Source organism: Coregonus lavaretus (genome assembly GCF_964263955.1).
Source record: "Coregonus lavaretus genome assembly, contig: HAP1_SCAFFOLD_863, whole genome shotgun sequence".
NCBI classification, from domain to species: Eukaryota; Metazoa; Chordata; class Actinopteri; order Salmoniformes; family Salmonidae; genus Coregonus; species Coregonus lavaretus.
The window spans coordinates 55,001-72,500 of NW_028160124.1; the positions used below are offsets into that span (position 1 = coordinate 55,001).

A 17,500-nucleotide genomic window follows, 5' to 3' on the forward strand; every position below is an offset into this window, starting at 1 on the left:
ACCTACACACACCTACACGCACTTACACACACACACACATACAGTCATCTGCTCCCTCCCCGCTGGGCCAAGATTTAAGATGGGAAGGGTCACCTCTATCTCTTCATTACTGTAAACCCACTACTGTCTGCCGCACAGCTTGATTATTATACACCCAGACTGGCCAACTGATGTGATGCACACCTTAGGTACCACCCTGGTAGCCTGGTCCCAGATCTGTTTGTGCTGTCTTGTCAACTCCTGGTCATTGGCATTCAAGAGAGCACAAACAGATCTGGGACAAGGCTACCACACTGGGCGCGTTCTCTCTGACTCACAGGATGACACAGCTAGAGTTACAATTCTTCTATTCCCTCTGGCTCAGGTCTGCTTATACAGGCTTTGTAAAGTTTGGAGGAAGGGGTTATTAAAAAGTTGGTAGAGCATGGCACTTGCAAAGCCATGGTTGTGGGTTCGATTCCCACGGGGGACCAGTACGGGGGAAAATGTATGAAAATGTATGCACTCACTACTGTAAATCGCTCTGGATTAAAGCATATGCTAAATTACTAAAAAAATCAAATGTGTCTTATTGAATGATTCTTACCTGTCCCAAAGTTTCACATTTCTACAGTTGGTGGTACAGCATCCAGCTGATATCAAAGCTGATAGAGAGAGAAAAAGAAACTAGTGAGAAACAGAAGAAACGCAGCTCAGTGCTAGATGATTTGGTTCTACAGTTTGGGTGTCTAGGAACAACATCCCTTTTTAACAATGAAACAGCTGTCATTGTGACAGGGAGGAAAACAGAAGAGGAGCGGAACAATATTGTACATGACTATTTAGTTAATAGTGATAGCTAGTATATTACAAAGTTCTATTGTAATGCTCTATTGTGTGTTTGGTATGATAACTCCACTCCAGACCGTGTGTACAGGCTTTGAGGTGTTCCCCGCGGCTGTTTCAATCCACTGCTGCAGCGGTGCAGATGACAGCCACCAGACAGGCCTCTCTCCTGTAACGTCAGCCAGCCTTCACAGGCTCAGCTAAGTAACTGTCAATCTGGCTACGTTCTATCTTAGTTTTACACCATATTCCCCCTGTATGGGCGTGCACAGACGTAGACACAAAGGCTTACACAATCTGATAGCCACACATAAATATAGAAACACACAGAGAGGGGGAGGACAGTGAAATAGTAAGAAAGGTGAGAGGAGAAAATGAGAGAGAGAGAAAGAGAGAGAAAAAGGTACCAGTGGGTTAAGGTGTGAAAGCAAACAAGGTGCTGTGGAGTTCAGTCCATTTCCTCTTGTACCCCTTTTGACAGGTGTGAGATATTTACAATACATGACATTAACACAGGGACACATCATTGTAATGTAGCACTGATTCTGACAGACTCCCGTAGTTCTATTTAACCTTGATGTCTCAACACAATACAGAACTATCATTCTTGTTCTCTTTCTTTCTTTTATTTTCTCTCTCTCGCTCTTTCTCTCCTCTCTTTCTCAATCTCTCTCTCTCTCTCTCTCTCTCTCTCTCTCTCTCTCTCTCTCTCTCTCTCTCTCTCTCTCTCTCTTCTCTCTCTCTCTCTCTCTCTCTCTCTCACTCAATTCAGTTCAATTCAATTCAATTTAAGGGCTTTATTGGCATGGGAAACGTGTGTTAACCTTGCCAAAGCAAGTGAAGTAGATAGTAAACAAAAGTGAAATAAACAATAAATATTAACAGTAAACATTACACTCAGAAGTTTCAAAAGAATAAAGACATTTCAAATGTCATATTATGTATATATACAGTGTTGTAACAATGTGCAAATAGTTAAAGTACAAATGGGAAAATAAATAAACATAAATATGGGTTGTATTTACAATGGTGTTTGTTCTTCACTGGTTGCCCTTTACTTGTGGCAACAGGTCACAAATATTGCAGCTGTGATGGCACACTGTGGTTTTTCACACAGTAGATAAGGGAGTTTATCAAAATTGGGTTTGTTTTCGAATTCTTTGTGAATCGCTGTAATCTGAGGGAAATATGTGTCTCTAATATGGTCATACATTTGGCAGGAGGTTAGGAAGTGCAGCTCAGTTTCCACCTAATTTTGTAGGCAGTGTGCACATAGCCTGTCTTCTCTTGAGAGCCAGGTCTGCCTACGGCGGCCTTTCTCAATAGCAAGTCAAAGCTTTCCTTAAGTTTGGGTCAGTCACAGTGGTCAGGTATTCTGCCACTGTGTACTCTCTGTTTAGGGCCAAATAGCATTCTAGTTTGCTCTGTTTTTTTGTTTGTTCTTTCCAATGTGTCAAGTAATTCTCTTTTTGTTTTCTCGTGATTTACTTGGGTCTAGTTGTGTTGTTGTTGTTGTTGTTGTTGTCCTGGGGCTGTGTGGGGTCTGTTTGTGTTTGTGAACAGAGCCCCAGGACAAGCTTACTTAGGGGACTCTTCTCCAAGTTCATCTCTCTGTAGGTGATGGCTTTGTTATGGAAGGTTTGGGAATCGCTTCCTTTTAAGTGGTTATAGAATTTAACGGCTCTTTTCTGGATTTTGATAATTAGCGGGTATTGGCCTAATTCTGCTCTGCATGCATTATTTGGTGTTTTACGTTGTACACTGAGGATGTTTTTGCAGAATTCTGCATGCAGAGTCTCAATTTGGTGTTTGTCCCATTTTGTGAATTCTTGGTTGGTGAGCGGACCCCAGACCTCAGAACCATAAAGGGCAATAGGTTCTATAACTGATTCAATTATTTTTAGCCAGATCCTAATTGGTATGTCAAATTTTATGTTCCTTTTTATGGCATAGAAGGCCCTTCTTGCCTTGTCTCTCAGATCGTTCACAGCTTTGTGGAAGTTACCTGTGGTGCTGATGTTTAGGCCGAGGTATGTATAGTTTTTTGTGTGCTCTAGGGCAACGGTGTCTAGATGGAATTTGTATTTGTGGTCCTGGCAACTGGACCTTTTTTGGAACACCATTATTTTTGTCTTACTGAGATTTACTGTCAGGGCCCAGGTCTCTCTCACTCTCTCTCTCTCTCTCTCTCTCTCTCTCTCTCTCTTCCTCTCCTCCACTGTTGTCCTCCCCATGTGACTATAATAATGTTTGCAGCCCATTTTCTCTCCCAGCTCTCTGGGCTGGTCTGGCTTCTATTGCCTATTAACTATTCATAAGATCTTGTGACCGTGGACTTCTACGAAAAATTCCTCTGTAAGCCTTCATTACGCTAGTCTACACATCACCATCAAAGGCGCGTGCACACACACACACACACACACACACACACACACACACACACCTCTCTCTCAATTGATCTATGGGAGGAGGGGAATAGCGAAAACTGAATGTGTGTGTGTCTGTCTGTGTGTGCGTGTGCATGTGCGTGTGTGCATGTGTTTGTGTGTGTGTGAGGATAGCGATCATGTATGAAAACTCCTTTAAAGTTTTGGAGGTCAGTGTGTGTGGAATGAAATTGATTTCACGACTAAGGAGGCTCGGGGCGTTATGAATGAAGAGAAGGTTAGACACACACACACACACACACACACACACACAGACATAGACACACGTACACACTCCATTATAAGTGTATAAGCAGCTGACAGTAGATGCTAATAGTGACATTAGAAAGGTGAGGGAGGGGAGGCAGATTGCAGATGACATCATGTTCTGTGATAGGTGGGTCATTCTATTTCTAAGCTGACAGCTTAATGTGGAGGAGAGTGGGAACAATTAGCCTTAAACGGATTAACCAATCTCAAGGTCAGGAATCCGACGCAGGTCATGTGATCTTATGGTTTTAATCATGGGCTTGTGGTCCTCTGTAGCTCAATTGGTAGAGCATGGCGCTTGTAATGCCAGGGTAGTGGGTTCGATCCCCGGGACAACCCATACGTAAAAATGTATGCACACGTGACTGTAAGCTAAATGGCATATTATTATATTATAGGATGATGATGTAATGTTTTGGATAACGTTTGACATCAACTGTACTGATACTAACACCATGCTGAGACCCATTCAAGTATGAACTGACTAGAATTTATGGAATGGATTAAACTGATCACGAACTGATAGAATCACTCGCTCAATATTCACAATGACATTGGAACAATATTCAAACCTGAGTGGAACTGTAAAGTGTGGAACAGTTCCTCAGAGCATATTCAGGGAGTTGGGTGTTACACCGCTAACCGGAATGGGATTTAGGGCCACAGAAAGTATAGTTGATGTGATTGTTCAAGAATAATGTGGAGCTTAACTTTCCCAGAGTTTCACCTCCGTGCTCAGCGGAACGGCTCTTAATTTCCTTTCCTCAAAAAGATTTGTGTGATTTGCTCTGCAGAAAATCTGTTCCCACTAATACATCACGGTTCCGGATCTAACACTTTCTATGCAGCTCAGGACTAAGACTAATTATAATTTTATATAACTGATCTTTCTTCTAAAGTACAGAGAGAACAGGCAAAACACCCTATTGTAAGACCGAATTAGCAATAGCCAATGTGACCTTCTTTGTAAGGAAAAACTTTTGACGCTCAGGACAGGGATGGTTTCCCAGACCCAGATTAAGCCTATAGTCCTTGACTAAAAAGCATTGAATTACACTATTTTACAAGTGTTTTTTTATTTATGCCTCATCTGTGTTTAGAAAACTGTCCCTCAATGTTTTGGAACTCCAGGAAGTTATCACATTTATAGATTGACCAATCCTACGCTTGGCTGCAAACTACCTGTGTATCATTAAAATGTGTCGTCAAGATTTCATTTATGTCTAAATCAAACCAGAAAACACATCAACCCTTTCATGTGGGCCCCTTTGATCCTCTCTCTCTCTCCACACTGGTACGAACAAATTATGCAAAAGAGGCAGCAAACAAGTCAGGCTGCTCAGCAGATTGGTTGACATACTGTCAATTGAGAAATGTTGTGACTAAACTCAAATAAAGAAGAAGAAATTAAATTACCAAATGACATAAAACACAATGGAAAAAGACTTTGGCGTACCTTAAGCGATATCATGGGCAGAAAACCAAATTAATCTTCATCGTTCATTGAAGTTGATGGGTCATTTATAACAAAACCTTCCGATATTGCCAAGCATTTCAATGACTACTTCACTAGTAAAGTGGAAAAACTCAGAAGTGAAATGACAACATTGAACAGTTCCCAGACCCAGATTAAGCCTATAGTCCTTGACTAAAAAGCATTGAATTACACTATATTACAAGTGGGGCGGCAGGTAGCTTAGTGGTTAAGAGCGTTGTGCCCAGTAACCGAAAGGTTGCTGGTTCTAATCCCCAAGCCGACTAGGTGAAAAATCTGTCGATGTGCCCTTGAGCAAGGCACTTAACCCTAGTCGCTCTGGATAAGAGCGTCTGCTAAAAAAAGAAAAAAAATAACCATCATATTTTTGTATATAATAATGAAAGAGAAGGATTACTGTTTTGAATTGGTCAAGTTAGTGTGGGAGAGGTGGAAAAACTGTTGTTATCCATCAATAATGATAAGCCACCAGGTATAGACAACCTTGAAGGGAAACTATTGAGAATGGTAGCAGACTGTATTGACACCCCTATTTGCTATATCTTTAACCAAAGCCTAAATGAGTGTGTGAGTCCACAGGCGTGGAAGGAAGCTAAAGTAATTGCACTGCCTGAAAATATGCTGGCTTTAACAGCCACCCAATCAGTTTAGTAAACTGATGGAGAGAATTGTGTTTGACCAAATACAATGCTATTTTTCAGAGAAAAAGTTAACTACAGACTTTCAGCATGCATTTAGAGAAGGGCACTCAACTTGTACTGCACTGACTCAGATGACAGTTGATTGGTTCAAATAAATGGATATTAAGATGATAGTTGGAGCTGTATTGTTAGATTTCAGTGTAGCGTTTGATGTTATTGATCATAAATTGTTATTGAGGAAATAAACTTGGTAAGCCCTTTACATCACCAGCCATCACATGGTTGGAGAGTTATTTATCCAATAGAACCCAGTGATTGTTCTTCAATGGAAGCTTCTCCAACATCAGATATGTACAGTGCGGTGTCCCTCAGGGCAGTTGCTTCTTTATTTTTACAATGATTTGCCACTTGTCTTACACAAAGCTAGAATGACTATGTATGCGGATGATTCCACACTCTATACGTCAGCACCCAAAGCCAGTGAGCTCACTGACATTCTAAATAAGGAGTTACAGTCCTTATCAGAATGGGTGATTTATAATAAACTGGTCTTAAATACATCTAAAACTAAAAGCATTGTATTTGGTTCAAAACATTCTCTAAGACCTAAACCTCAACTGGAGTTGTGTATAAAGGGTGTGACCACTGAGCAAGTTGAGGAAGCTAAACTCCTAGGTATAACATTGGATGGTCAATTATCATGGTCAAGTCATATTGACAAAGTTGTTGTGGAGATCTTATTGAAAGATGTTCTGTAGTTGTTAAGGCTCTGGTCTTGTCCCATCTTGATTACTTTCCGGTAATATGGTCAAGTGCAGCAAAGAAAGACCTAGCAAAGCTGCAGCTGGCTCAAAACAAAGCAGCAAGCCTTGCCCTTAACGGCACACACAGAACTAACATCAACAACATGAATGCCAGTCTTTCCTGGTTGAGGGTGGACGAGAGATTAACCGCTAGTTTTCATGAGAAATATTACTGTGACGAAAATTCCAGATTGTCTGCATAATCAAATAACATTCATCGGTGTGTCAATCTAAGTAACATAATTACAAAAATCCCCATCAAAATCCATCAATTTAAGCTAGAGATATCATTTTTGCATGGGCTCAATTCACCGCATCCGCCTATGGCGGCCTTCTGCATTTGCGGTGGAAGGTGACCGAGCTACAGCGGTGTTTGTCAGAACATGAGACATCCCGAAAATCAGTCTTCTCACGAATACGTCTGTAGCGTCCATTTTGCTCTACGACCTCTACACGTGTCACGGGACTCATCTGAAGTCAATACCGTCGATGTACCAACTTATGTTTGCAGCATCCGAAACCGATTCTCACGAACACGATGGTGTTCTCCGTTTTGCTCTCCGTCCCCCACAAGTGTAACGGGACTTGTCTGAAGGTAACCGATACCGGTTTAAAATAATTAATGGAAGTATGGATGTAGTTTTGTGCCTACCCAAAAAATAGGTTAAACCCCCCCACCCACCCCACCCCCCCAACGGCTTAGACTTGTAGGGGTTAAACAACATCTCATGGGGCTCGTGCAGTGGAGGAGATCTTCGTGGGCTATACTCAGCCTTGTCTCAGGGTAGTAGGTTGGTGGTCTGTTGATATCCCTCTGGTGGTCTGGGGGCTGTGCTTTGGCAAAGTGGGTGGGGTTATATCCTGCCTGGTTGGCCCTGTCCGGGGGTATCGTCGGACGGGGCCAGTGTCTCCCGACCCCCCCCCCCTGTCTCAGCCTCCAGTATCTATGCTGCAATAGTCTCTGTGCCGGGGGGCTAGGGTCAGTCTGTTATATCTGGTGTTATTCTCCTGTCTTATCCGGTGTCCTGTGTGAATTTAAGTATGCTCCCTCTAATTCTCTCTCTCTCCCTCTCTCCCCCCCTTCTGGAGGATCTGAGCCCTAGGACCATGCCTCAGGACTACCTGGCCTGATGACTCCTGGCTCTCCCCAGTCCACCTGGTCGTGCTGCTGCTCCAGTTTCAACTCTTCTGCCTGCGGCTATGGAACCCTGACCTGTTCACCGGATGTGCTACCTTGTCCCAGACCTGCTGTTTTCAACTCACTCTCTCTACCGCACCTGCTATTTCAACCTCTAAATGCCCAGCTATGAAAACCTAAGTGACATTTACTCCTGATGTACTGACCTGTTGCAACCTCTACACTCTAAAATGTAGGGGTTCAACAAGGGTTCTTCTAAGATCCTCAAAGTTCTTTGAAGAACCTTAGGGTTCTTGGCACTGAAAATTGCCTCCAAAAGGTTCTTCCAAGAACCCCATAGAAGGTGGGGTTCATCGAGGAACCTCATTAGTTGGTGGGGGTTCTTGCAGGAACCTAACTGCCCAACTGAAACATTTGGATTTGAATTTGAAAGGACAGCAGGTGCAGGCACTTAACTGAATTTTTTTTTCTTCATATTTGTGCAAATCTTTCTAAAACAGAAAATGGATGCAATTCAATGGATATCAATCAACAAAGAGGTAAGAATATGTATGCTATAAGAATATGTTGAATGCTAGCTGTATTGGGTGCAGATGACTGAACTGCTCACTTTTGTGTCTGTGTCTGCAGGTTTACAGACGAGGAGGCATACAAGGGTATGTCAATTTGTATTGGTATGTTATGCAGATCACATGTACAATCCTCCTCCCTTACCTCTTCAAGAAAAATCCCATAGGCATCTACATTATGGACAAGGTATGTGTATGAAAACCATTATCAAAAGAGTTTTATTCATCCACATTTACCACAAAAGCCAAGGACTTCACCCTCCTTACACCTCTGATGAATATAACAGGAAACCTGTTTGATCACCATGCACTGCAAAATTCTGGCTATGGATACGGAGAACATCAACACATTAACATCAACATCAACATGCCAGAGGATATACCCATTGAACTTGGGGCTCTGCTGGGAGTTTACCTTATATTTAGATTTTTTTATTCTGCTTTACCACTAAAATCCTAATAAACACTGACATCTAAAATATTGTGTTATTGTTGTTATTGTTAAGCGTATTACTACTACTACTAATAATAATAGGGGAGGGGGGAGTATTCATAAATTAACCCTAAAAGGTTATTCAAAAGGTTATTTGAGGATCCATTGAAAGGGGTTCTTTGAAGAACCCTTTTAAAGAGTTATTCGAATAACTTATAGGGGTTCCCCCATAGTTTCAATTTGAAGAACCCCTAAAGGATCCTCCAGGAACCTTTACTTTTTAGAGTGTACAACCACTGTGATTATTATTTGACCCTGCAGGTCATCTGTGAACGTTTGAACATCTTGGTGAAATATCTGGTCTTAATGGCCATGTACTGTTATAATCCCCCACCCGGCACAGCCAGAAGGGGACTGGCCACCCCTCAGAGCCTGGTTCCTCTCTAGGTTTCTTCCTAGGTTTCTGCCTTTCTAGGGAGTTTTTCCTAGCCACCGTGCTTCTACATCTGCATTGCTTAATGTTTGGGGTTATAGGCTGGGTTTCTGTACAGCACTTTGTGACATCTGCTGATGTAAAAAGGGCTTTATAAATACATTTGATTGATTGATTGATGGAACGGTGGGGACTGTGAGGGGACACACATACACAAACAAACGCACACACACAGACACACTCTAACACACACATTATTGTTTACTTGTATTGATTGTATTATTTTTGTTGTTGTATTGTTTGTATATCATTGTATTTTAAATCAGTGTTTCAGTGTTTTGTTACTTGTCATGTTTTGCGTTTCTTTGTGGACCCCAGGAGAGTAGCTGCTGCTTCTGCAAAAGCTAATGGGGATCCAAATAAACAAATGAACCAGATCAATGCAAGGTCATTTCCGAGCCCAGTCCCTCAGATCTCCTAAAAATCTGCTTTATTAATTATTTAGGGGGCGGCTGAGAGAAAGGCATGTTGAGATGCACTGTAGATCAGTGACCTTCCGCTTAGCTAGCGGTCAGTCTGTCAGTCTGTCTGTCAGTAAGTCAGTCAGTCTGCCCTTTAGGCAGACACAGTTACATACGTATAATACATAATAATATATGCCATTTAGCAGACGTTTTATCCAAAGCGACTTACAGTCACGCATGCATGCATTTTACGGATGTGTGGTCCCGGGAATCGAACCCGCTACCCTGGCGTTACAAGCTCCATGCTCTACCAACTGCTAAACATCTACTATAACTAAAACGTCCCTACAGCGTCACTAGGCTGAATATAGGTTATAATGTAACCTTTACAGTAGATGAACTGTACAGCTACATTGCCAGGGAAAGCTGAAAAAGAGCACTGATGCCTTGGGGCATTGTACAGGAGAAATGCATCTGCAACTATGCACTCACGCACTGCATCTATGTACTGTACTGTAGGGTACTGTATATATTGTTCAGGGCATCCAAATGTGTTACATATGCAGATGAGAACGAGAGAGTGATTCCAGGAAACTAGAATTATCTCCTTCACATAACGTTGTGGAGTAGCAATCCAGCCCTCTCTCTCTCCTCTCTGTCTGTCTCTCTCTCCTCTCTGTCTCTCCTCTCTCTCTCGCTCTCTCCTCTCTGTCTCTCTTCTCTCTCTGTCTATTCTCTGTCTCTCTCTCCTCTCTCTCTCTCTCTCTGCAGCAGTGGTGTTATGTGTTGTTTCAGGTTAGTACTCATAGGATGAAGTATAGTTACAGTACATTGCATAGCTGGAGGGCTGAATGCTAAACATGACATCTACTGTTCTGTATGTAACGTATATGATACTGTATTGTGTTACAGCATACAGTAAATATGTTATCTTTATGCCGTAGCACAGTTCAATTGTGTGACGGGGAGCTGATAATGAATTCCATAGGACCTGTCAGCTGTCTGCTGCTAAGCCCAGGACTCAGTAGTCTGGCTGTACACACACACACACACAGTCTGGGCTGTGGAAGCTTGACTGTGGGTGATTGGAGCGTGGAACTCACTAGAGTGGAGCAGGCTAATTAGTGCCCTGTGGTTGACCATGCCTGGGGCTGTGTGTGTGTGTGTGTGTTTACTTTATCACTGACTCCAATCAAGAGACACAGACTGAGATACACACACACACACACACACACACACACACACACACACACACACACACACACACACACACAGAGAGTAGCCCATGGTAACCTCTCCTTGGTGATAAATTATAAACAAGGGAGGGGCCACGTTATTGGCAACCTCTCCCCACTGTTGACGACAATGTTACCCCAACGTTAACCTCCGAGCATCCCACAATGCACCACTCCACCACTGCTTCTTCTAAGGGAAAGAACACACACAGTAAACAGTATTCCTTCACGCCTGGTAAATCTGCCGAGATCCTCCACTCCACTCGAGTGGAGAAGAACCTCTAATTTATGTGGACTAAATTCAATAGTTAAAAATAGAACTGAGTGTCGGGCGTCAGAGGGAGCTCACAGATGTCAAGGTAGCTGTGTTACTGTCTCAGCATCAACTAACTGTGCTAATCTGTTGCCTCCTTTCATGTCTTAGTATAGGCTATAACCCTCTGCATTCAAAGATGGTCACTTCATGGTCACTCGGGGTTGTATTCATTAGGCACCAAACGGACGAAAACAGACTAACACAGGGAGGGTCTGCTTGGACTTATACAGTAATGCTCATTAAGAACGCTCATTAAGAATCCAATAAGAAATGCTCATTTTTGTTTTTTGTTACAAAATGTTTCCGTTGCGTGCCTTAATGAATACGACCCTGTATTCAAAAATGGTCACTTCCTTCTTAGTTGTACAGAGGCATGTTTTGGAAATGACTCTTAAAAGGCAAATTAAATATTGAAGCGTACATTTGTAAGATAAATTGCTGTTGTCCTAGTTTCGGAGACAAGCACAGTAGCCCACGGTAACCTCTCCTTGGTGATAAATTATAAACAAGGGAGGGGCCACGTTATTGGCAACCTCTCCCCACTGTTGACGACAATGTTACCCCAACGTTAGCTTCCAAGCATCCCACAATGCACCACTCCATCACTGCTTCTTCTAGTGCCCAGGGTCTAAATGTAATGAGTTTCTCTCCATAAGTCGTGCAAACACATACACACACACATTCTGGCACGTGCGCACGCACTCACACACACACACACACAAACACACACACACAGTCTCAACTCAATACCTTGGTTATCCACTTCCTGAGGAGATAAATTGTTTACACTTGCTTATTTGGCCAACTCTGTCTCATGCAGTTCTTTAGTAGTTGTTGCATCACTGTGTTTCCCTTCAATCTAAAGCTTTTGTTCTATTTTATATGAGAATAATAGGAAATCGCAGCAATAGTCTAAAGCTGGGGTGTAAAGGGGCAGTCTTGTGTAATCTACCAAAGAAATTCTTTAAAGACAGAAAACACTTCATAATAAAAAAATAAAAAAACATTATTCTGATGAACACAATGCAGACAGACGTGGTGATGATGTCATAACAACAACTTCTGTACCATTAGTAGATACACCAGATATCTCCTTCCAATATAAAATCTATGTCTTTCTCATATAGCACCTCGTCTCTATCTTTCCCATAGCATCTCATTCTCACTGTGATGAACGAGGGCTCTTCTAACACTGTACAGCCAAGGTGATATTAACACTCCTATCTCAGCACTGGGAGAAGAGGCATGAGGGGTATTGCACAACTCAACTAGGGAGTACTCTTGATAAATGCCAGTTCAACACACATAGACAGACAAAGACACAAACATGCATGTGCACACACACACTTCTTGACAAACGGCAATTTAACAACAGCACAGCAGCAAATCCCTCAACCTCAGCATTAAGGTATGTATCCCTGTCCTCCCTTTGAAAAGACAGACCAATCAGAGCCTCAGAAGTCATGGCAGCATTTTCTTGACTAAAAGTCGAGCAAGAAACGCTCGCAATTACATGTTTCACCTGCAGCGAAAGTTCCTCTTCGAGCCAAGACCACTACCGTAATTAAATGTTATTTTGCTGTAACCGTGCGGAGGAAAGAACATGAGCGAGTTGGGCTCTAGCAATGGCGGGTAATGAGATACAGTAGCTATTATCTGCAAGCTGCAGCTCGGTAATGGTGTTCTATCAAGAGGAAGAAATGTCTCTACAGTACAGAGAAGGAGACATTATTCTACTGCTCCAGACATGAAATCAGGAGATATCAAACACAGGCGTATGACCTTGATGCCAATCATTACATGGATGTCAAGTTTAAGTTAAAAATGTGATTATCAATTTTCTGGTGAAATTTTACATAATTATTATGCTTACAGGCATATGGCTCAGACACATCACAGATCCATCCCGATCAAAGGTTGAGCACATACATAACATCCTGTCTGAAACATAGAAAGCATTATAACAAACAGATAATGAATGCCCCTGGCACTGAAAAGCTTAGAAACTCACAACTACATTGAGGGGGTGTGATAAAAATGTATAATAATATTAAAGCTACATTCTGGGATAAAAAATTAATAAATAAATGGCAGCCCTGAATTGAAATGATGAACTGATTCCCAGATCCCAGACTGTACCTTTAATGATATGTTATCTCTCTTCCCGTCTCTGTTACGTTGTGATAGATGGTATCTGACTCTGGTGCGACCAGATAGATGTTGTTACTGGAGACAATAGAACTCTGGAGGTGTCTCTTGATCATTGATCAAACTGTTAGATAACACACTGTAAATAGATGCTAGTCAAGATAGCTTTGTTAACAGCAGCGGAAGCCAGTTGGCTTGCAACAGAGAATGTGAAAGCAAGATGAGTTCAGATACTCATTGTGAACATCTCTTCCAAGACGGACGACGTTCAGGTTGACATTAATTCAACTACTTCTTGCCCTCCAGGAATGACACAAACTGTCACAACCTGATAATAATGTCCAAGATGAGCAATGTTCAAGATCGTATGAATTTAACTGCTTTGAATTGAATCCATCTACCAGAAATGACAAAAACTACTTTCTCTAAATCAAGTCAAGGTCACCTCCAGGTCCTCAAATGACGAAAAAATAGAAATATTCCTCCAGTAGATCACATTGTGGTCCCCCAGGTAATATCTCCCCTGGCATTGCTGCCTATATCTCCCCTCTCTCCTTACCTCCATCCTCTCTCCCCCCTCTTTGTCATGTCTGCCGGGGGTTAGGTTTAGATCGGATTTGTCTCGGCCCACTGGTCCATCTCTCATTGGCACGCCACACCGGGGGAGAGAGAAGACCACGGGAGGACACCGACAGTCTCTGTCACTGGAATGATTGCCCAGGCCTGACTCTGGAACAGTTGTCACATATCTCAGGGGCTTGGGATGAGGCCATGGGAGCAAATGCATTGAGTTGGTCCCTTCCACCACTGACATGGTCAGGATACTGACCACAGGGCAGGGGTGTAAAGGTGACAGTTGAGGCCTTTAACTATTGGTCCCTAAAAAATGCCGGGTTTTAATCTGCAAAGATCACGATATCGGGACTTTCTCTTCAATATAGTTTAACTACAATTTCACACTGAAGTGCCAAAATAAAATGGAAACCGTTTATCTGTGAGAAAGACACCAAAGATAGTTTTTTTTTGTTGCAACATCGGTATACTTAATAGTAATCTGCTAAACATCTCTGTATTAAACACACACACAGTTGTCCAAGGGGAGCAGACATTAACTCTTCCGAGTCGGCGAACGCTTCGGCGCGTTCAAATCGCGGGCCGGCTTTAGGACCGCGCAGCATCCAAACCAAGTGACGCAGAGGGCTGCCGTCGATTTCATGCAGAAATGGAGACCCGAAGCTACGTTTTGAGTGTTTGTTTCATGTAAATACACCAACTAAAACCAAAGTTATGATAATTTCAATTCCATGAAAAAAGTGCGTCAAAATATGCGCTCTTTTATGAGCGCTTTGCATTTATTATAATAACTTTGTCGTCTTTTGTGATAAAAAGGAACGGAAAAAAACGTGTGCTTGTGCTAACCCGGTTCTTCAGGATGCACACGAGTATATAAACATTCATTCCCATGACAACTAGCCATTGCGAAAGAACGAACGAGAGGAATTAGTTCAGTTCATGAGTAGTTTTGGAGAGTTTTTCACGAGTTAGTATTTCAATTGTTAGTATTTCAAGAGTTTTATTGTCAGCAGTATCGTTTTTGTGAAGCAATATGAGGCGCACACTTCACGTTGAACAAGCCGTCGACTTGTTATTCCAAATGAGCGATGAAGAAACTTTGGAAAGTTCGTCGTCAGACAATGAGAGTGGCCAGGATGACTTCGAGGACCCTGATTTTGTTGCTGAAAACGTGAGGTAAGAAGACAAACATTTTTCTAAAATGAATTTGTTTTATTGCTTTCGTTTATCTTACTATAGTATTCTATTCTACTTCACTGTAGTGCAAATGCCAATGAACATCTTGAACTTTGAATAATCTTGAATCCGTTTACCTGTTTTGTATAGTGACGACGACGACGACGAGCAGCCTGGGCCATCAACAGCCCCCACCCCCACAACAAGCCGACGGAGGCCATCACAGAGGGGGCGTGGAAGGAAGGATCAGGCCAAGACCAGGTCAAGATCTCCAGCCCAGTCAGCAGCACAGCCAGAACAGAGCTCTGAGCCATGGAAAACAGAGACTGATCCTGACACTGCCCCACAAGCCAGTAGGTTCATGCCCCGCAGACCACCAGGAGCCCAGGTGGATTTGCATTCAGGGCACACACCAAAGGACCTCTTCCTGCTCTACTTCGCCGCAGATACAATGAGGACAATCTGCAGAAACACCAACAAACAGGCAGCAAGAAATCAGCAGAAGGGGAGCAAATATCAGTGGACTGACGTTGATGTGGAGGAACTGCACAGATTTCTGGGTCTCCTCATCTACACCTCATTGGTGACTCTGCCTAGTATCCAGGACTACTGGAAACAAAGCCACATATTGTCTGTTTCATTGCCAGCGAAGGTCATGCCAAGAGACAGATTCCGGTCCATCTCATGGAACATCCACCTAAGTGATCCAGAGGAGGATGTCATAAATGACCAGCGCAAAGGTACACCCCAGCATGACAAACTGTTCAGGGTCAAACCTCTGATGGACGACATTCGCACTGCCTGCCAGGCTCATTACCATCCTAAGAAGGAACTGTCAGTCGACGAGAGGATGGTGGCTACAAAAGCCAAAACTGGCATGACCCAGTACATGAAGGACAAGCCTAACAAATGGGGGATCAAGCTCTTTGTGTTGGCAGAGTCTAACAATGGCTACACTCTAAACTTCAACGTGTATGTTGGGAAAGCACACACACCCAGCGTGCATGGACTTTCATATGATGCTGTTATGGACCTCATTCAGCCATCACATCTTGGTACAGGATACCATATTTATATGGACAATTTCTACACCAGCCCAAAACTGTTCCTGAGTTTGGGAAGTATGAAGTTTGGAGCCTGTGGGACCTACAGAAGCAACAGAAAAGGGTGTCCTAGTGGCAGAGAAAATGCCCTCACCAGCAAATCGAAGAGGGGGTCTGTGAGATGGATCAGAGAGGATCGCCTGGTCTTTGTGAAGTGGATGGATACGCGGGAGGTGTCGGTGTGCTCCACAATCCACCCAGCGTTTTCGGGCGAGACAATCAAGAGGAAGGTGAAGGAAGGACCTGGACGCTGGGTAGCAAAAGACATTCCCTGCCCTACCCCCATCATGGCCTACAATAAGTACATGGGAGGGGTTGACCTGTCAGACCAGCTTCTCCAGTATTACTCAACCCATCGCAGAACTGCTCGCTGGTACCGTACCCTCTTCCTGCATTTTTTGGACATGGGAACAACAAATGCATACATCCTGCACTGTGACATCAGTGCGACCCAACAGGTCACACCCATGACGCACAAGAACTTTGTGGCAGAACTTGTGGCCCAGCTGTGCGGAGTGACCCAGACAGGGGTTCCACTTCAAAAAAGCACCAGCCATGTTTCTGTGGCCATTGCCAATGTTGCAGAGGCCAAAGACAAAGCCACAGCAGGCCGCAGGGTTTGTCAACGCTGTAAACAAGTTGACAAGAAGAGGTTTGTCACACCATGGAAGTGCAAGGCCTGTGATGTGGCTCTCTGTGTCATTGTGGACAGGAACTGTTTTGAAGAGTGGCACAAATAGGGTAAAGGCCAGTGGCTATACCTACTTTTTTTGTAAATAGTTGTGTATTGCTTGTATATATCTCAAGAATACTTTTATATGTTCATATTTGCACTTTGTGGTTCAATTTGAAGCTTTTTTTTTCATTTTGGACAGAAACTGTTTTGAGGAGTGGCACAAAAAGGTTTAGGGTTAGAATAGAAGAAAAACGCCAGTGGTTATACCTACTTTTTATTGTAAATAGTTATTTATTGCTTGTATATATCACCAAAATACTTTTATATGTTCATATTTGCACCTTGTGGTTCAATTTGAAGCTTTTTAAATGCTTGGTTCACCATGTTTGAGGGTTTTACAATAAAAAAACCATCTTTTTTCTAAACGGACTTTGTGTTTTCTGTGTGTGTTTGGGTCCAGTGTGTTGAAATAGTATGTCAAAGTGAAAAACTTACTAACAGATCATATAGGTGAGGTTGTGCTGAAAAAAAAGATACCCAACATTGGTCTGGTAAACATTTCTTTATGTAGTATATCAGGGCAAAATTGAAGGTACCCAAAAACGGCCAAAAAAGCTCCAGACTCCGAAGAGTTTTAATTAAGGTAATGAGGGATTTCAACAAAATGTTTAATAACACTCTTGCTATAATGGGTGCTCCGAAGGTACGTTGATTGTTGTTATAAAGTTATGTGTCCTAGACGTGAACACAAACAAATATAAAATTAAAGACTGACC

At 42.7% G+C, this 17,500-nt stretch overlaps 1 protein-coding gene across 1 annotated transcript in view; it reads right to left on the minus strand.

Annotated features, from left to right (window-relative positions):
* The window catches only part of LOC311122118 (uncharacterized protein), a gene marked incomplete at both ends in the record, with an annotated part of 29,618 nt that overhangs the window by 1,052 nt on the left and 11,066 nt on the right, over positions 1–17,500 (minus strand). Inside the window, one exon of the mRNA XM_084196524.1 lies at positions 587–644. Within this exon, the coding sequence (XP_084052650.1) occupies positions 587–644 (58 nt within the window). The remainder of the gene's footprint in view (positions 1–586; positions 645–17,500) is intronic.